The sequence below is a fragment of the Drosophila willistoni genome (assembly GCF_018902025.1).
Source record: "Drosophila willistoni isolate 14030-0811.24 chromosome XL unlocalized genomic scaffold, UCI_dwil_1.1 Seg142, whole genome shotgun sequence".
In the NCBI taxonomy this organism is placed as follows: domain Eukaryota; kingdom Metazoa; phylum Arthropoda; class Insecta; order Diptera; family Drosophilidae; genus Drosophila; species Drosophila willistoni.
Window position 1 is genome coordinate 7,491,448 of NW_025814053.1, and position 18,210 is coordinate 7,509,657.

Below are 18,210 nucleotides of genomic sequence, written 5' to 3' on the forward strand. Positions count from 1 at the left end.
ATCCTATCCACCATCCTTCCGATTATTTCTGAAGTAATGCAATACTATTTTTTTGCCCCCTCGTTTTATTTTTTAACTTTATGCTTTGTATTATTATTATTTTTTTTTTTGTGAGTAATAATCTTAACTCTTGTTGTATAGATATCAAGTTAAATGGATAAACTAACTAAACTTAATAACTAATATTAATTTTTTAATATATACTTACTATATATAAATACATAAATACTTATACGATTGTACAATTTTTGATTAATAAACAAATTCCAATTAAAAAAGTAATAATAAAGTGCCAAATTCAGTGAATGAAGACAAGAAAATCAAGTAAAAAAGAGCAACTAATTAACAGGTGGGAACTTAGGGGAGATTAGGCCAAAGGAGCCATACAAACAGGATTCCTTTTTTTGCAAGAAACTACGGGAGAGGAAATGAGGGAAATATCCTTCCACAAAAATGATATTTAACCTCTTAAGCTGCTCCGCTTTTCCCCCAAAAATTTCTCTCCTGAAAGTTATAAACATAAATTCGCCACTGGCTAAACCTTCTCAGTTAGTATAAACCATTTCTTGGTGCCTTTTTTTTAATCATATTGGCCACAATAAAGGAAAGAATGTAAAAGCACCTTGTGAGTTTTTCACTCATATTAGTTAGGCAAGAAATATGTATTGCATACTTTTAGGCAGATGGGTTTAGGCTGTTAGCGTTGTAGCCTGACATTATAAATTTTTCAAAAACCTTTTGGAAATTGATTCTTTTTTTTAGTTTCCAACTGTTTGATATGCCTTGAAACTTAGAAATAAGTTTTTAAAATTGGTTAGAAATTCCTTAATAAAGAAGGTAAATAAGTAAAATTATCAAAAAGAAAAAAACCTGAAATTTTGCTAATCTGTAATACTGCCAATTTTTCGACGTTTTGAATACCATGCACCCAGAGTATGGAATGGTACATTAAAGTCGCACAAAATCTTACTAAAGAAGAGACAGAAGAAAGCCTTTACCAACCCGTAAAGCACATATGTACATTCTTGATCCAGTAACGACCCGCGGAGGGGCAATTCAACAAAAATTTAATTTCGATATCCAAGTTGGATTTCGATATCCAAAATTATAAATTAGATCTACCACATCGCTAAATCATGCCTTGGTCCAACAGAAGTAAATAGAGACAACAAATTTGTAGACGTTCAATGAGTGAAATTCAAAATATGTAGAATATGTTGACGGATGAACATTTTGACCTTTTCATACTTAAATCATTTGCAATAGATTTAATTAACGCTTAAAGGAATCCAAAGTTCAGTAGAGACTTACATGCATATAGTTTTCATTTATTGGTTAATTTGGGAAACGCGAAAAGTTGTTAAATCACATTTGGCACGGATTAAGCTTGGTAGTAAAAGTAATGAGACTCATTCTCATCACAACAAAAAAATAAAATGAGTCCAAGACGAAGTTTGTATACACTTTAAGTGTAACAACAGACATAATTAGGTAAATGAATTTCTATGAAATTTAAAATGCTTAAATTGATTAAACTATATCTCAATCTATGACTGTTTCTACACATACATATAATTATGTTTATGAATGAATCTGTGTAATCCAATTGCATTGTCCATATGGTTAGTCAATTTTAGTGTACGAATACTTATACTTAGTAACAATTATTTAAGTTGATATTTTTTTGGGGGGGATCAACTAGAACTTAAAGATTTCACTTTGTGTAGTTAAACTGTTGTCGAAACAGTTTTCTCACACACCTCAAAGTGATCGCACAGAAAATGAAGATGAATTTCCAACAGATTTTGTTCCTATTGGCGACATTGGGTTCCTGTTCCTGTACCCTAATGGACGAACTAATGGCTGAGATTCCTAGAGATAGGAGCAATCTAACGGTGCCATTAACGCCATGTGAGGAGCAGCTAATCGAACTTATTAAGGCTGCTGACCAACAACAATCATGGGCTCTAAAGGGTGAGTTGGACTCCTTCGTTTCTTTAGTTTTTTTTTAATCATTTTTGATATTCTTTCAGCCCTTGATGCCTCGCCTGGAGATCTGTCAAATTTCATGTTGGGTCAAAGTCATTTTCTGGGCAATGCGGCCACTTGTCGAGCTGTGAATGAGCCCATTCTCAAGGATTTCACGGATCATCAACCTGAACTTTTAAGAGAGACTGCCCCATTTGAGTTTAAGTATCAGATGGCCTATATAGAAGCGAATTCTCCATGGCAACTGAGGACCGACATGATAGATATACCCATGTTGCATGTAGGTCTCTGTTTGCCCCAAACTTGCCAGACTGAGGAAGTGGAGAAGCTGCTTAACAATTCTTTCGCCCATGGCGAAATCTGGCAGCGTTGGCAAATGAAACCCAAATTGGTGTACACCAAGAGACCTGAATTAGGTTCGAGTTTCTTTCAAAGTGCCTTATGGAAACTCTTTCTATTGTGTTTGTCTCTCAATGTCCTGCTGACATTATTGGGTAACACAAGTTTCGGTGCGAAATACCGTTTCCTAGGATGCTTTAACGTTAGAACGAATTGGCAACGTCTCTTCAAGGATCCAGAACCGGATAAGGAGAATAGTGCCATCAATGGTATTCGTGTGACTTGTGCTTTTCTACTGCTCGCTTTCCATGTGGTTTGGTATAAATTTTTCGCCGCCGACTCGTCCTATATGATGATGGAGAAGGTGGCCAGCATGTTAATAAGAAACAGTTATTGGCCCTTTGTGATGGAAATCTTCTTTGTCATTAGGTAAGTTATTGAAAGCATTATCCCAACAGATTGATTTCATATATCTTCTTTTTTTTTAGTGGCTTTCTAACTGTGTCGAATTTCCTGAGCAATACAAAGAAGCAACAAACAATAGCCGAAGATCATCTAAGTGGAAATATCGTGCGGTATTTGCGTCAAGTTTTGCATCGTTACCTACGTTTGGTTCCATTGGAATTTGTTGTCCTGTTGACATCAGCCATGATCTTTTCATATTTGCGACAAGTGTCGATCTATCATCTGGTTGAGCCAGTGGATGAGCTATGCTCGAAATTCTGGTGGCGCAATGTCTTGTTCATACAGAATCTATTTTGGCACAAAGACATGTGCTGCAATTGGACCTGGTCGCTGGCATGTGACATGCAAATCTATTTGGTGGCTCTGACTTTACTCTTTATCCACACACGACATCCCAAATTGATACGCACCACTGTTGGCTGCCTATTTGCGGGAAATGTACTCTTCTCCTTGTGGATATTGCGGCATGCTACACCACATTTTGAGAGCTTCTATGTGAAAGGCGATATATTCTATGTCAGCCCGATGACACGTTTCTACACCTACGCGGTGGGTGTTGTCTATGGCTATTGGGATGCCAAGAAGCTGCCCATGTCACCCTTTCACTATGTCTTCGGTCAACTCTGGCAAAAGCTGGCCCTAGCTGGCGTTTGTCTTCTCCTGGTAGCGCGTTTTCAATACGGGGATTTGCCATCGATAGGCCTCGTAATTTTGGCAATTTTCCTACTACGCTTGGTAATAGCCGCAATAGCTGCTGAGATTATGTTGAGCAATTCCAAAGAGGATTTGGCCAAATACTGGCAATGGGTTCTTAACTTGTTTAGAACCGATTGGGTACAGAAAACCAGCCGAGTGACATATGCCATCTATTTGCTTAATCCCACTGTAATTATAAGTTGTTTTTATCTGCAGAGTCAAACCCTGGAGCCGGATAATATTACATTGGTAATTAATAATTTTAAATTTCATGAAGTTTTCCTCACTCTCTCTCTCTCTTCTTGCAGATCCTTTTAGTTGCGGCCCATTCGTTAATTATTTATCTTTTGGCTATATTATTCACTGTGTTCATCGAATATCCTTATAATGGAGTCTGCAATATGTTGCTAAATCCTTCTACAAAGACTAAAAGCACTTAGCCAGCATTTTGTTACTTTATTAGGGGGGAAAAACACTAAATCAATGAATAATTAATAAATTGAATGATCAACAAGGTTTTGGAACAATTACAAAAACAAAAAACAGATGATTGTTAAATTACTTTTGAGTTTCAGAAAGGGAGGCGACCATATGATCGAGAATTCCAAGAGAAGAAAGCCTTTAGAGCCGAAGAGATAGTAAAAAAAATAGGGATAAACTGATTGGGAGTGATTTTCAAGATAAGATGGATGAGCAAAGTAATTGTTAAGGGTTTTTTCGTTCATTTATTTCATATTCAAAAATTTTAATATAATACAAGCCTGCTCCCATTTCTGAATCAATTTCAAAAGTAAATCGAGAGCAATTGCTCTCCGTCTTCCAACTTGTTGTTCCAGGTGAAATGTCAATCGTTTTCGAAGTTAAGTTTGAAACATTTTTGATTTGCCTCTTATATCAGCTTATAACTATTAAGGAATAAATTCCTTTCTAAGTGCAAATCCTGACAAAAATAACTCACGTTTCATTTGTAAAAGTTTTTTAAACTACAGTTGAACCCCGATTTTCCGGGCTCCCATTACCCGGACACCCCTATTATCCGGGATGAAGTTGAGTTTGTACCGAATATCCGTGATTTCAAACGAACATTTTTTCTTAAATAATGAAACGGTGTGCGTGATTTATAGATATGTATAGATAAATTTGAAGTACGAAATACATACGTGGAAATTTTCCTCTCGGTTTACCGGGTTTTTCGATTTCCCGTGATGGCTTTGGTCTCGATTGTCCCTGATAATCGCGGATAATTCATTCAAGTAAAGTCTAGTCCTGACAAATGCACTTAATTGTTACACAATTTTTAAAATATATTTTACACTCAATCCATTTCGATTAAAAACCAACATCATCAAAGGATTAAGATCATTTTGGGTGGCCTGCTAAGAATAATTATTGTAAATTAATGATTGAAACGAAATAATCCATTAATAATTAGAACTGTTCTTAACATTTTGCAAATTATATGGAAATTGAAATTTATATTTCATATTGAAATTGAATTTATAAGAAAATTTGCAAATACTTATCATTCCACCGACTCAAAATCAAACGATTTGAAACCAAATAAGGTGACTCGGAATCGGAAGCCAAAACAGGTCTCAAATCCAAAAATATTCCGAATCGGAAACGAGAAGATAAGCTAAATCTCGGAAACGGGCCTAAACTAAGGATTCGGATTAAGGCTTGTAATAGCAATTTCAATATATTCACCAATATTGTAAGAAAGCTAAGCAATATCGTATATTTATATTAAATGTGAGCCATCTGAAAATTATGTCCAAAATATAAACTAACTTTTTACCTAAAAAAAACACCAAGATTTCTGCCTCTTCAAGGAATAAAAGGCAAAAAAAGATTCAAGTGAAGTGAAGCAAATCAAAACCCTTTGAAAATTTAAGAAAATTGTAAGATAAACGACCTAAAAATATTGATGCTGACTTGATGCTTAAACACCTCTAGGCTTGGCCCGATAAAGAAATCGGTTAATTGTTCATATATACAAAGATATATATGTATATATGTATATATGTATATATATATTTATATATGTTTTGTTTTTTTTGGTGTACTTTAAAGGAATATTTCGTTTATTTATCGAATACATTGAAATGCATACACGAGTTTGCTTCCTCAAATTGTTTGGGATTTTTGTTTTTCTTTGTTTTTTTGTTTTTTTTTTTTTTGTATATTTTTGTAGTTGTATTTTTTGTTCTATCTTTATATTACTTTGTATTTGTTTTAAATAAATAAGATACATACGTTTTTTTTTTAATCAATAATAGCAGTATTTTGTTTATCGTGCAAATTTAATAAGCATAATAATTGTTTACGTTTTGCTCGTTTCTCTTGCAAGTTTTTTGTTTTACGAAATAAGATTTGTTTGGTTTTTTTTTGTTTTTTTTTGTTTTCTTTTAAATATATGAAAAAAAATATATATAGATTTTTTTTATTTTTGTTTTCTTTTGTATTTGTTTTTTGTTGTTGTTGTTGTTTGTTATCCTCTCTCAGTTTTTTGTTTTTAATTAGCTGCTCTCTTTTTTCATTTTATTATTTAACCCTCTTATGGTTGAAGTTTTTTACTTTTTCTTCAAAGTAAAGAATGATCGGCGCTTTGGTTCATCCTTCTGTGAAGTGGCTGGCAGAGTCTGGGATCTGCTGGCTGCCACAGCCGCTGAATCGCTTTGGGCTTTCAGGGATGAAACCCATTGGGACATCTCAGTGTCATCGTGGGCCTGCAGCAAGAACTCAGCACCATTGGCGAGCCTAAAGAGAAATGAAGAGTTAAAGTAAGATGTGGGAAATGAAGTTTGCTTTTTTTTGTTTTACTTACTTTACTCTCAGCACATGCTTCTTCTTGGTATAATCACTGGCAATTTCGATGGCAGCTCCTTGCAGATCATAGCTGGGCTCGCTGCGGAAGGTCAATTCGGGATTACTCTTGTAACCCTTCTGATCTTTAAAGAATGAAATGCGTCCACTTTTGGCAGCCATGTAAACCTAAGAAGTAAAGATATTTAACATTTAAGTTGAGTAATTAACTTTTACTTTATGTAGGTTTTTACTTACCTTGTCCCAAGATCTGTTGGAGGCCTTCTTGGTGGTGGAATCCCATTCATGTTTTCGTGTCACATAGCCCTCTTGACCCTCACCAGCAGCACCTGGTGTGGCGCCTCGCTCTAAAATACCAGACACACACACACACACACACACAGGGGAAAAATTAGTTAATTTTCACTGAGAAATTGTTTACATTAATCTTCTAATAACTACTACCAACTATTGATTACATTTAGTTTATGTGTTTAATATTATGAACATCTTGTTATACCTGTTTGAGTCTCGACAACGCGCTCTAATTCGACAGCCATGTCTTTGGCAGCTTCATTTTGTGAGTTGGGTTAGTTGGTTAATCCGACGAAGAATTTTGATTTTGATTTGGTTTTATTTTTTGTTTTGTTTTGGTTTTTTTGTTTGTTTTTAGTAAGCATGAAGAATGTGAATGGACATAGAAACGTTCAGATTGAAATTTGATTATCAATTGGACTGGACTTGATCACATATGGTGGATGGGGGGGTGGGTGTTTTTTGGGGGGGTGTGGAAATGCAGGTTAGGAGGAGTTAGGGGAGTTATAGGAATTGTTTTGTTTTTTTGTTTCTTTTTTTTTTGGTCATACCTGCATCATCATGGGAAATGCCCACATCGACATCATCTCGTCTCTCAGCCTCACGTTTGGCCTGTTCCGCCGCCTCTGATGCAGCCTTAGCTTCTTGCTCCTCCTTGATGCGTTGTCTTTCAGCCTCTTCCGCCAGCTCCTGTCGCCTCTTCATTTCCTTAAGCTCAAACTAAGAGAGAGAAGAGAAATTTGAATCAATTCATAGGGGAGGCAGAGGGGAGTAACCACTTACCGTTGTCAAACGCTCAAGGGCACTGAAGCGCTCCTCTTGGGCGGCTGCAGATTTTTCGAATGCCTCGTGTTTCTTTATCAGATTCTCAACTTCATCGATCGTGTGTCCCAATTCCGAAGATAACAGATAAGGTTCTTGGGCAATCAGCCAAGCTTCGGCAACGGCAGCATCTCGGGCGAATTGATAGACCTCCAGGACTGCAAAAGGACAATAGATTAGACAACATTAGTCACTTCCACATTTGGTAACGCGGTTTAGTTTTTACTTACTCAGCTGTAGATTCTCCCAGCGCTCTTCCCAGCGTCGGAGCAGGGCATTGCGACTATTGCTTAGCTGGAGCAGGCGATCCTTAATATCCGCAGAGGCATAATGATTACGTGTGAGCAGCTCCTTGCCCAGAGATATGCAGGCACCGAAGTTATCCTCACGTGTATCGATCTCTGCCTTCAGGCTCTGGTGATTGTTCATCAATAATTCGACACCGGAGACATCGCGTGGCTTCTCGGATGTGTTCATTTGACGCACCAGATCCTCCATCCAGATCATGAGAATGCGCACCATGTTAAAGAAGCGGAAGAGATCGCCGGTATCGGCCAGTTTCTGTTTGCGGGCATCGCACATCGCCTGCAGATTATCCCAGGCATGGAGGACTTCCTGTTCGCGATTGGTTATCTCCTTGGCCTTGTCGCCGGCATAGGCGTCTTGGAGTTTGGCCGACTCCTCTTGAATTTGTTGCACCTGCGAGTACAGGGTGGTCAAATCCTGCAGGAAATTGTAGTGTTTGCGCTGCAGTGTTGAAACGGAGCCAGCATCGCGGCCCAGCTCATCGGACACGCCGTGCTGCTTCTCCAGGATGCGGCCCAGCACATCCTTGCAGTCGTGGAAGAATTTGTGCAATTCCCGCGATGCGGCCAACATTTGGGTGCGTGTTTCAATCAATTCGAGCAGATCCTGCCACGATTCATTCAGATTGTCCTTCCATTCGGCAATTGTTGCGGAATCCGAGTGTCCGGCCAAAATGAGATTATCGGCAATGCCATTAACCTTGGCCACACGCTCGCCACCCACCGCCTCGGTGTCGCGGGCAAATTCATTGAATCGCTCCGACAACAATGTAACATGATCGAAATCTTGTCCCAATTCCTGAGAACCGGCAACCACCTCGCGATCGGTTATCCATTGCTCGAGATCATCTACCTCGCGGCTCAGCATGAACAATTGGAGGGCCTCGTTGAGGCGTGCCCGACGCTCGCCAGCCAAATCCTTCAAGCCAGCATAGAGTTTGTCCAACTGGGATTGCTTGACGGCGACAGCATCACCGCTAGAAACGTCATCGCCACTGAATTGCCGGGCCACCTCGCCCAGTTGGCGTATGGTATTGGCATAGTCCTCAACGGATTGCTCTAGATTCTCGTGCTTCTTCATCAGATTCTGGGCACTAATCTCATCCTTGCCGCGATCCTCGACCATCATGTACAACTCCTGTTCGCTCATCCACGATTCGGCCTCCTGGGCATCGAAGAAATACTGTTGCACCTTCTCGGACTCCAATAGATGCTTCTTACGGTTCTCAATGGCATCCTTGAGTTCCTGCCATTTCTGGGTTAGATCACTAATCAATGCTTCGAATTTCTTGGCGTCCTCGTGACCCTCATCGATCAATTTGCGGCCATTATTGCAAATGGCATTGATGCGCGGCTCATGGTTATCGATCTCTGTGGCCAGGGACTGGTTCTTCTTCTTCAGGACATGAACATTGAACAGCGAGTTGCCATAGTCATTGGAATTAGCCACGGGCAGCTTCTCATCGATCCACAGCTTCTCATCCTCGACATCGCGACAGAACTGGAAGGCTTCCTTCTTCTTTTCGAGCGCCTTCTGGCGCTCCAGCAGCGGAGCCTTGATCTTCTCGAAACGCTCCAGCACGGCTGTCTTCTTCACCACAATCGGTTCGATCTTCTCCTCGGGCACGGTCTTCTGTAGATATTCGGTCTGCTTGTCTATCTCCTCCACTTGGCGGGCCTTTACCGCCATCTGGGTCTGAATGACTTGTTGTTTCTGCATCAGAATGTTGACCGAGGTCAGATCATTGGCCGTATCGCCGCTCACGATCTGCTTCTCCAGATCCGTAATGTACGAGTCAATGTCATCGCATGTCTGTTGGACGAGAACCTCGCGATTAGCATCGAACAGCATGGCGCCCTTCTCCTTGGTATGGACTTCCAGGTCATCAAATTGTTTGGCCAACTCCTTCAGTTTGGGCTCGATAACATCCTTGAATTCGGGCTTCTCCTTGGACAGCTCCTGGGCGGATTTCTCAGCCTCAAACAAACGCTCCTTATTGGCGGCAATTTCAGCCTCAAAGGCCTGGTGACGGGTCCACTTGGAGTGAATTGTCTTGGCGCTCCTGTATGTCTCATCCTGCGAAGTGACATATTTCTCCTGCACCCATTCGGCGAGTTCCTCCAGATCCTGCAAGAATTCGTGCAACTTCACCTGGTTCTTCAGCTTCTCGTGCTGATCCAAAGCGCGCTGACGATTGTCATCACGCCGCCCGGTGATATTCTCGGCCCGCTTGCCAATCTTATCGGCATCGAAATGATCCTTCTCGACCAAAGTATCGGCAACCTGCAGCAGGGTATTAATCTTATCATCATTCGCCTCCATGGTGGTAAGGAAGGCCTCGTGACGTTTCAATTGATTCTCGGCCTGCTCCAGATTAACGGGCGTATCATCCTTGCTGAGGAAATGTTCCTGCTGGCTAAGCAGCACCTCTGTCTGGCGGGCATCGCGATTGAAGAGCTGCTGATCCAAGCTCTGGGACAGCAACACCTGACGATTCTCCCACATCTGATGGAGCTCCTCCCAACCGTCCTTAAGGGCATTGAGACGCTCGCGCAAGAACATATATTGTGGATCATCTGAGGTGCTACCCTCGGATGTCAAACGTTCGCCGTATTCCATCATGTTCTTGTAGTCCTCGGTATAGTTGTCGATCTCCTCGCGTATGGATTGATGCTGATTGAGCAGCTTCTCGGCCTCTGGCAGCGATGTGGGCGTATCCTCGGAAGCCACATCTGTTTGGGTCTTGGTCAACCAGGTCTGGAAGTGATCCAGATCGCGCAAGAAGCGATGCAAATCACCAGCCTCCTCCAATTTGGAATCACGCTCCTTCAGCATCTGGGTCAATTGCTCCCAAATGAGCTCAATCTGTGCAATACGTTCACGAATGAGAGCCGCCTCCTCGGGATGTTCAGCCTCAATGCTATCGGCCTCGCGTCCCAAGCTGGACAATTTGGCCTGAATGGCAGCTAAATCGCGATCCATGCCACTGAGACGACGCTGCAGGGTCATGACACCAGTTAGATCCATCTCCAGGCTGTCTGTCTCGGTGAGAATGCGCTTCTTGTCCTCAATCCACGAGATAGTTTCGCGGCATTCAATGTAGAAGGTCTGAACGCCATGGGCCGACTTGAGGTCATCCATCTTGGCTTCGGCCTTCTCGCGCAGCGTTGACCACTCCTGGTTAAGGTGATTCTGACGTTCGAGAATCTCATCGGAATTGGGATGCTCGACATGGAGGAGCTGGCGGGCCAATTGATTAACCACAGCCACACGCGAGGCATTCGCATTCATCTCTTTGTCGAAGCCCTCGAAGCGATGCTTCATAATCTCAACATCCTCGATGTCCTTACCCGGCACCATGGTGTCCAACATTTTGGTCTTCTCCTTAATCCATTGCTCCACGCCATCAGCCTCAGACATCAGCTTATACAGACTGAGGGCATCGAGGAGACGCTGCTTACGCAACTTGGCCAGTTCGGTTAGCTCCTTGTAACGACTATCGATGTCTTCCAATCGCTTGTCCACATTAGCCTTCTCCGCCTCATTGAGTTTGAGGGTTTCGGCCTGCTTGTGAAGGGCATCGATCACCTCGGCATAGTTCTTCAACTCATCGGCCACATCCTTGTGCTTCTTAAGCAGCGACTGTACATTGGCCTCATCGCGACCGACATCCTCGCTGGAAACAATACGCAGAGTATCGAGCATCCAGTTATCCACATCGTCGGCATCGGCAAACAATTGGAAATACTCGACAGCATTCTCCAGACGTTGGCGACGATACTTGGTGAGATCCAACAGATGATCCCACTTTGATAGAATCTCCTTCAAGCGATCCTTGATGCGATCGGCACCAAAGTGTCCCTCGGTAATGAGCTCGGCTCCCACCTTGGCAACATTCTGCAATTGTGGATCGTGTGAGGTGATCTCCGATTCCAGAGCCTTGTGCTTGCTCAACAGAAGATTAACTGTGGTCAAATCGTGACCGATTTCATCGGTGGAGACAATCTGCTCCTTCTCCTTAATCCAGTTCTCTTCGTCGGCGGTGTCCCAATAGAATTGCCAGAGTTTACGGCTCTCCTCCAGACGGCTGCGACGCTCGACAGCAAGACGCACCAGCTCCGCGTAGGCATCTTCCAATTGCTGAACCCGACTGACAATAATCTCGGGATCGCAAGGCTTATACGATTCGGGATCGTCGCTGAGGAACTTCTGCGAGTTTTGGACAACAACCTTGACCCGCTCGCCCAGAATATTGATGTCGGCCTCGACAAGAGAATGCTTCTGCAGGAGATCCTCTACACCCATCAAATGCTTGCCATAGTCATCTGTCATTAGGAGCTGCTTGATCTCCTCCATGTTGTCCAGAATGTAGAGCATTTCCTGGAAGTTTTGTTGCAACTGCAACGAGATCTCCAAACGCATGCGACGAGCACGCAGAAGCTCCAGCAAATAGGTCCACAGGCGCATCACATTATCCTTGCGCAAAAGGATACGCTTCACATCGTGATAGCGTTCCGATTCGAGCTCATCGCAAACGGCCACAACGGCCTGGACACGCTCCTCGTAGGCAAAGATATCAGTTTCGATGGCTTCATGCTTCTTGGCTGCCGCCTCAACGGCCGCCAGATCGAAACCGAAATTATCCTGGCTAACGAGACGTTGATTCTCCGACAACCAGGTCTCACGCATCGATGCCTTGCGATCGAAACGTGCAGCCAATTGCTCGAGCTTCTCCTGGCGTATCAACTCTTCGCGCAGGGCCAACTCTCTCTCGTGTTCGGCTTTCTCCAGACGCTCCCAGGCCTTGTTAATGTCCGATATCATTTTACCCTCTTTGGGTGTGTATGGCTTCTGATTGTTGGCCCGCATCTTCGATTGCAGGGTGAACAACAATACCTCCAGATTGCCCTTCTCAACGAATTTTGGTGGCTTCTCGATTGTACGATAATTGGAGAATTGCGCCAATTGCCCTTGGACACCGGCAAGTGAATTCTCAAATTCACGTTCGCCCAACGATTGAATTGTAGTCTCAATCCATTTCAGTAGGTCGCTTGTAAAATGCTCATAGTCATGGATCATCTTATCATTCTCCATGGCAATGCCAACCACTTTGCCAATACGTTTACCCTGGACTGTTTCCTGCTTTAGTTTGCTAAAGTAATGATAGTATGTGACCACATAGGTGATAATCGATTTCTCATCCGGATGATCGACACAGACATCCTCGGCGTCAAGCAATTTGGCCAAACCCAATTTATCTTCAGCCACATCAAAGGCATTGTTCAGATTGTGTATGGCATTCGTTTTCGATAGCTTCTCAAATTGCACTAAATCTGGACGGTGTTTGTGGATAATGGCATTAAAGGCGAGGCCATCACGCCACGATGTTGTGAAATTGCGTACATTCACGTTATGATAGCCGGCTGTTTTCATCTGGCACCAAAGCAATAGGGCATCCTTGGCCGATTTGGTTTCCTTATTGTCCACTTCCTCGATGGTAATATCTTGAATCTATATTGAAACAATGAATTTGATTTGATTGATTCTTACACACACACACATACTGAAATGAATGAAGAGAGAGAGGAAAGGGCTGAAAACTCACCTGGAAACGCAAAATGATGGTCCAAATGAGACCCAGATTAAGCGATGCATTGCCATCGACAATATCATGGGAGCCAATATTCTCCAAATGAACACGTTGTTCACGTAAAAATTGCAATGCCTTGTCCACATTCTCCAGGCAATGGATACGCATTTTACCCTTTGTCGGTTTGGGTAATCTTTCACCGGATAGAACCTCCAATAGCTTTATCAAATGCTTGCCATCACGCATATCAATATAAAGATCGGCAATACGGCAATTTACACGACAAAGATGCGAATTAACCCATTTGGTGAATGTCTTCTTCTGGACACTCTCACGCTCCTCGGCCAATGCCTTGATGCGGGATCGTTCAAAGAGGCGGGAACTTGAATTGCCGCCATCGTATTCGTATTCATCGATATATTCGTTGCCAGGACCCTGACTAGGATCCCATCGAACAATTGAAATGTCCGTCGTCATAATTCTTTTATTTTGGTTACGTTATTATGTCAAAAATTTCCACTTCTTCTTCGTCGTCGTCGTCCAGTTTTCACAAATTCATAAAAAAAATTGTCAAAAATCAAATATTTCGAATAATATTTTTTTTTCGTCTTTCTATGTTAATATTGTTGTTGTTATTATTGTATCCAAACCGAAAGTGTTTTCCCTCAATGAATTATTACTAGAAAGAAAATGACAAAAAACAAAAACACAACACATTATTAGAATATCAAGTGAAAGCAAATGAATATTGGGGTTGGAAAAATTAGTTAACTAAATGAATGAATGAAAGATTGGGTGAATGACGATGATTCATTTAGTCATTCCTATTATATATGTACATACATATATATAGAGCACATATATATGTACATATGTATGTATGTTCTTAAATGGCGTCATTCTGCAGGGTCGCCTGGGTCAACCTCAAGTCCGATCGCAATTGCTTTTTGGTCATTGTCTGTCTGTCTGTCTGTGTGTGTGAGAGAAGAGGAATGGTGGTTGGGGAGGGACCTAGTTAACGCTATTACATCACGCCCCAAGCCCCAAAATAGTATTCCATACACTGATTTAAATCGCACACCATGAAATTGCAGGAAATTCAATTCACAAAAATTCATCTGAAACACATATTCACATTCACACACACACACACAAAAAAAAAACATTGATATACTATATACTTTATATATAAGTACATACATACATATATAGATATACATGGGGTTTTATTGATGATTTCACACACTTGACTGAGTGATAAGCAAGAGCATTTCATTTATCAGATTATATAATACAACAACATTTTAAGGTCTTAAGTATAAAGATACTTTCATAATTATATTTATATATATATATATATATATATATATATATATATATACATATATATATACACACACACCTACATATATATCATTGTCATAGAAAACTCTTTCAAAACAGAAAAAGAATGCACAATTTTCCAAGAATGGACTAATTTGCTGTATTTATTTATAGAATTTTCCCAAATATTTATACTCTCGAATTCTTCTAAAAGATACGTTTGAAAGGTACTAGACCTGATCGTAAATCTTACATCCTAAATTGAATAACGTGTACTTTCACTTTGGATTTAAGAAAACTTTCTATATCTAGAACGATATATGAATATTGTTTCCTCTTCATCTAAATGAGGGACAAAAATTCAGCTGGGTTTGAATTTTTGGAGGGGAAAACAGTTTTGGATATCGAGTTTTAGTTTTAGTTTTTGTATAAAAATTTCTCAGTTTTGCCTTTTAAGAATCAGCCAGTGCCAAAATTTAATAAAGTTAAAACCTAGTTTAAATTTGTAGTAAATTTAAAAGCGAAATTCAATTAAGAAAAACGGTATCTATATCAATATGCCAACACACATACATATGTACCTCCATATAAAGGAATGTATGTGTGCGTGTTTGCTTAAATGTCCTTTGACCTTTATAAAGCCCCAACATTGCGCCATTCTCTTTCTGTCTGTGTAAGTGTGTGTGTATGTGTGTGTGTGTGTGTGTGTGTGTGGAACAGATACAGGTCATTCCCTTTTCTAACATTTCCTTTTACTCTCCACAATTGTGCTCTTGTGCTTCTGCTGTTCTACATTTCCGCAATCTGCACTCGAAAAAGTTCTCATATAGTCGCCACCGCCTCCTCCAATCTCCTCCCCACGCCCCCTTTCCGCACACATTATGCGTTATCATATAGTCGGCCTACCTATTCAATTCCTCCCCTCCCCCTCCCTTGTCACTGTTGCTGATTTCATTTGTACTAATTTTTGCGACAGCAACAACAAAAACCCACCACAATTGTTAAAACAAACAATATAAATCTCATTTACATACACGTAACACACATACACACACACATACACAATTATTTACAAAAAAAAAACATACACCGACACTCACACAGATACTAAAATTATGTGTAGTTTCTATCTATGTATTACGTAATATTTTTATTAAAACGAAGCTTAAAACTTGAACGAATGAACGGGAGAGTGTATATGAGAAACGAAATATAACAACACTAATAAAAGCAACAACAAAACAAATGCCGCCCGCCACACTCACGCATCATTGCCAGAGAAAAGAAAAGAAGAAACACAGAGAGAAAAAAAAACAAGCGAGAAAAATAGAGAGTAGAAGTTGGAGAGTATGTGTATCTGGAGAGTCATCATATTAATGGTGGGTGGGTGGCAGGGGTTTTTGGGGGGTGGTGGTATAAGCAAGCAACACTTGTACATGGGGTAGGTTTTCTTTTAAATGCATAACTCTCTCTTCGAAGCCTGCACTCTCTTTCCGTCTCTGTCGCCTAACTCGCTCTCGCTTTGAGCCTGTGTTAATTATGTTTTTATATATGAGGCGATCTTCTTCGTTAATAACAAAGTGAGTTCATCACTCAATTAATGAGTGTGGGACTGAGTACGCACCCCTCCCCCACACAAACAGACAAACATACATACATAGATAGATAGAAAGAGCGAGAGAAAGATAGATATGTAGATCTATGGAGCTGGAGTTGTAGTTGTGCAACCTACTAAAGGTTTAATTACCCAACAACAAAAACAACAACAGCAACTTCAATGCAAACCACCACCAAAGTCAAAGTTTAATTATGGAGAGAAAACCTGTTTTCCATATAAAATGTATTTCTTTAACTATTTTTTTTTTTTGTGTTACTTTTTCTTTAACATTTTCCATTTGCGGCTTTACCTATAAGGTGAATATAATGATTGGCGGAGGGGGAGGGAAGAGCTCTAACTACTTGTACGTGCTATTGCCTGATGTGTGTTTGTATATGTATGTATGTACAAACAACTGTACATATGCATGTATGTAGAATTGTGTGTTTTAATTCCACCTCCTTTTACTGTTCTCTACAAACATATTTATATGGTATACTACGCGTACGGGTGTGTGTGAGTGATTTGTCATAAACAAGGTGGATTAAACACCATTACACAAATAACAAACGAATTGGTAAAAGAAATTGACTTAAACAAGTGCAGGCAGAGGTAAGGGCAGCAACAGCAGCGGTAGCGGCAGAGTTTTCACCCATTTACAAAAGAAAACTTCAACTCGTGACCTCTTGAGTTTGATGATGATGACGAGGAATGTGGTAGGATTGAGAGAGGGCAAAGGGGGGAGATTTGCCTATTTTTACATGGGGTGTGCGTATCTTTCGCTCTCTTTCACTTCCACACACTCTCACTCTACACGTGTGTGATTGTGTGTGTGCACGTAACTGTATTTCAAAGTGCAGGCGTATCTATAGAAGAGAGTCACTGTCTCTCCTCATCAACACACACACACACACAAATATGTGCATACAAATGTACAAATATATCTTCGATTTCAATTTATTTATCACCAACTAAAGGAAACGTTACTTAAGGTTCTCTCCCCCCGCTCTTTCACATTTTTTTTCTCTCTACAACCATTTGCTTTTCATCTTTGTTTTGATTCCAATTTTAATTCCAATTACCGATTTCTCAAAGTTATTATTGAAAAAAAAAAATAAAAAACGAAAAAAAAAAAATAAAATAAAAAACACTGAAATAAAAATGTTTAATTCTGCACACACACACACACACATACATCCAATTCGATTAGCGAGGGCCAAAGTAATGAGCACACACACACACACCACTTTTTTTTATTCGTTTTATATGTACGCGCTCTCACGAATGATGTCATCAACGCAGGCGGCGGCGGCGGCGGTGGGACGATAGAAGAAACGATAGAGCCCAGAAACGAATCTGGCAATTTTTAATCGATGATGATGTTTTCTTTTTTTATATAGCTTACATTATACATATATTTATTGGTATATATAATTAATATATATACCGTAGACCAAATTCAAGTTACTGAACTGATCTGTCCCACATTTTCATTTCGATTTCTGAGATACTTTTACGCTCTTGTCATCATCATCTTCACACACATTCATTGCACACACACACACACCTTGGGCGTTGGTCTTACTATTTCACCGACCGATTTGAACTCGATTTTTACTCCGTTTGCGTCACTTACCTACTCGAGAATTTCGCAGTTCTGTTTTGCCCTAATTGATTCATAAAAAAAACAATATACAAATAAATACACACACAGAATTTACAATAATTTCAAACACGTTAAAGTTAATACAAATTTGATTTTTTTCTTTTTTTCGGTCTGGCGGACAAACTTCATTCGCGAGTAAAATGGAAAATGTATGTATTCAAAACATCGGAGAGCAAATCGTCGAATGAACGGTGAAGAATAGTGTTGGCAAACGACGAACATTAGAAAACAACAGTGTTGGTTAATTGCATGGGATTATCGAATTTGTTTATAAATGCCTACTGCATATGTGGATGC

General features: G+C 40.5%; 2 protein-coding genes across 5 annotated transcripts; one reads left to right on the forward strand and one right to left on the reverse strand.

The window, feature by feature from the left end:
• The first annotated feature begins 1,779 nt into the window (after positions 1-1,779).
• LOC6644488 (O-acyltransferase like protein) lies at positions 1,780-4,004 on the forward strand. Its single transcript, XM_002067372.4, has 4 exons — positions 1,780-1,974; positions 2,034-2,757; positions 2,817-3,738; positions 3,798-4,004. The coding sequence occupies exons 1-4, from the start codon at positions 1,782-1,784 to the stop codon at positions 3,927-3,929; spliced, it is 1,971 nt and encodes a 656-aa protein (XP_002067408.3). The 5' UTR covers positions 1,780-1,781; the 3' UTR covers positions 3,930-4,004.
• A 1,739-nt stretch (positions 4,005-5,743) lies between these two features.
• Positions 5,744-13,837, reverse strand: LOC6644487 (spectrin beta chain). 4 transcript variants are annotated; one of them, XM_015177933.3, is made up of 8 exons: positions 13,343-13,836; positions 7,662-13,248; positions 7,393-7,589; positions 7,161-7,329; positions 6,815-6,865; positions 6,553-6,662; positions 6,317-6,483; positions 5,744-6,249 (listed from the first exon to the last, which is right to left on the reverse strand). In XM_015177933.3, exons 1-8 carry the CDS (start codon positions 13,802-13,804, stop codon positions 6,063-6,065), a joined length of 6,930 nt encoding a protein of 2,309 aa, XP_015033419.1. In that variant the 5' UTR covers positions 13,805-13,836; the 3' UTR covers positions 5,744-6,062. The 4 variants fall into 4 exon arrangements, with proteins under 4 accessions (XP_015033419.1, XP_002067407.1, XP_046867463.1 ...); XM_002067371.4 differs by lacking the exon at positions 6,815-6,865 and having other exon boundaries at positions 13,343-13,835; XM_047011507.1 differs by lacking the exons at positions 5,744-6,249; positions 6,317-6,483; positions 6,553-6,662; positions 6,815-6,865 and adding an exon at positions 6,872-7,029 and having other exon boundaries at positions 13,343-13,837.
• Positions 13,838-18,210: the final 4,373 nt, after the last annotated feature.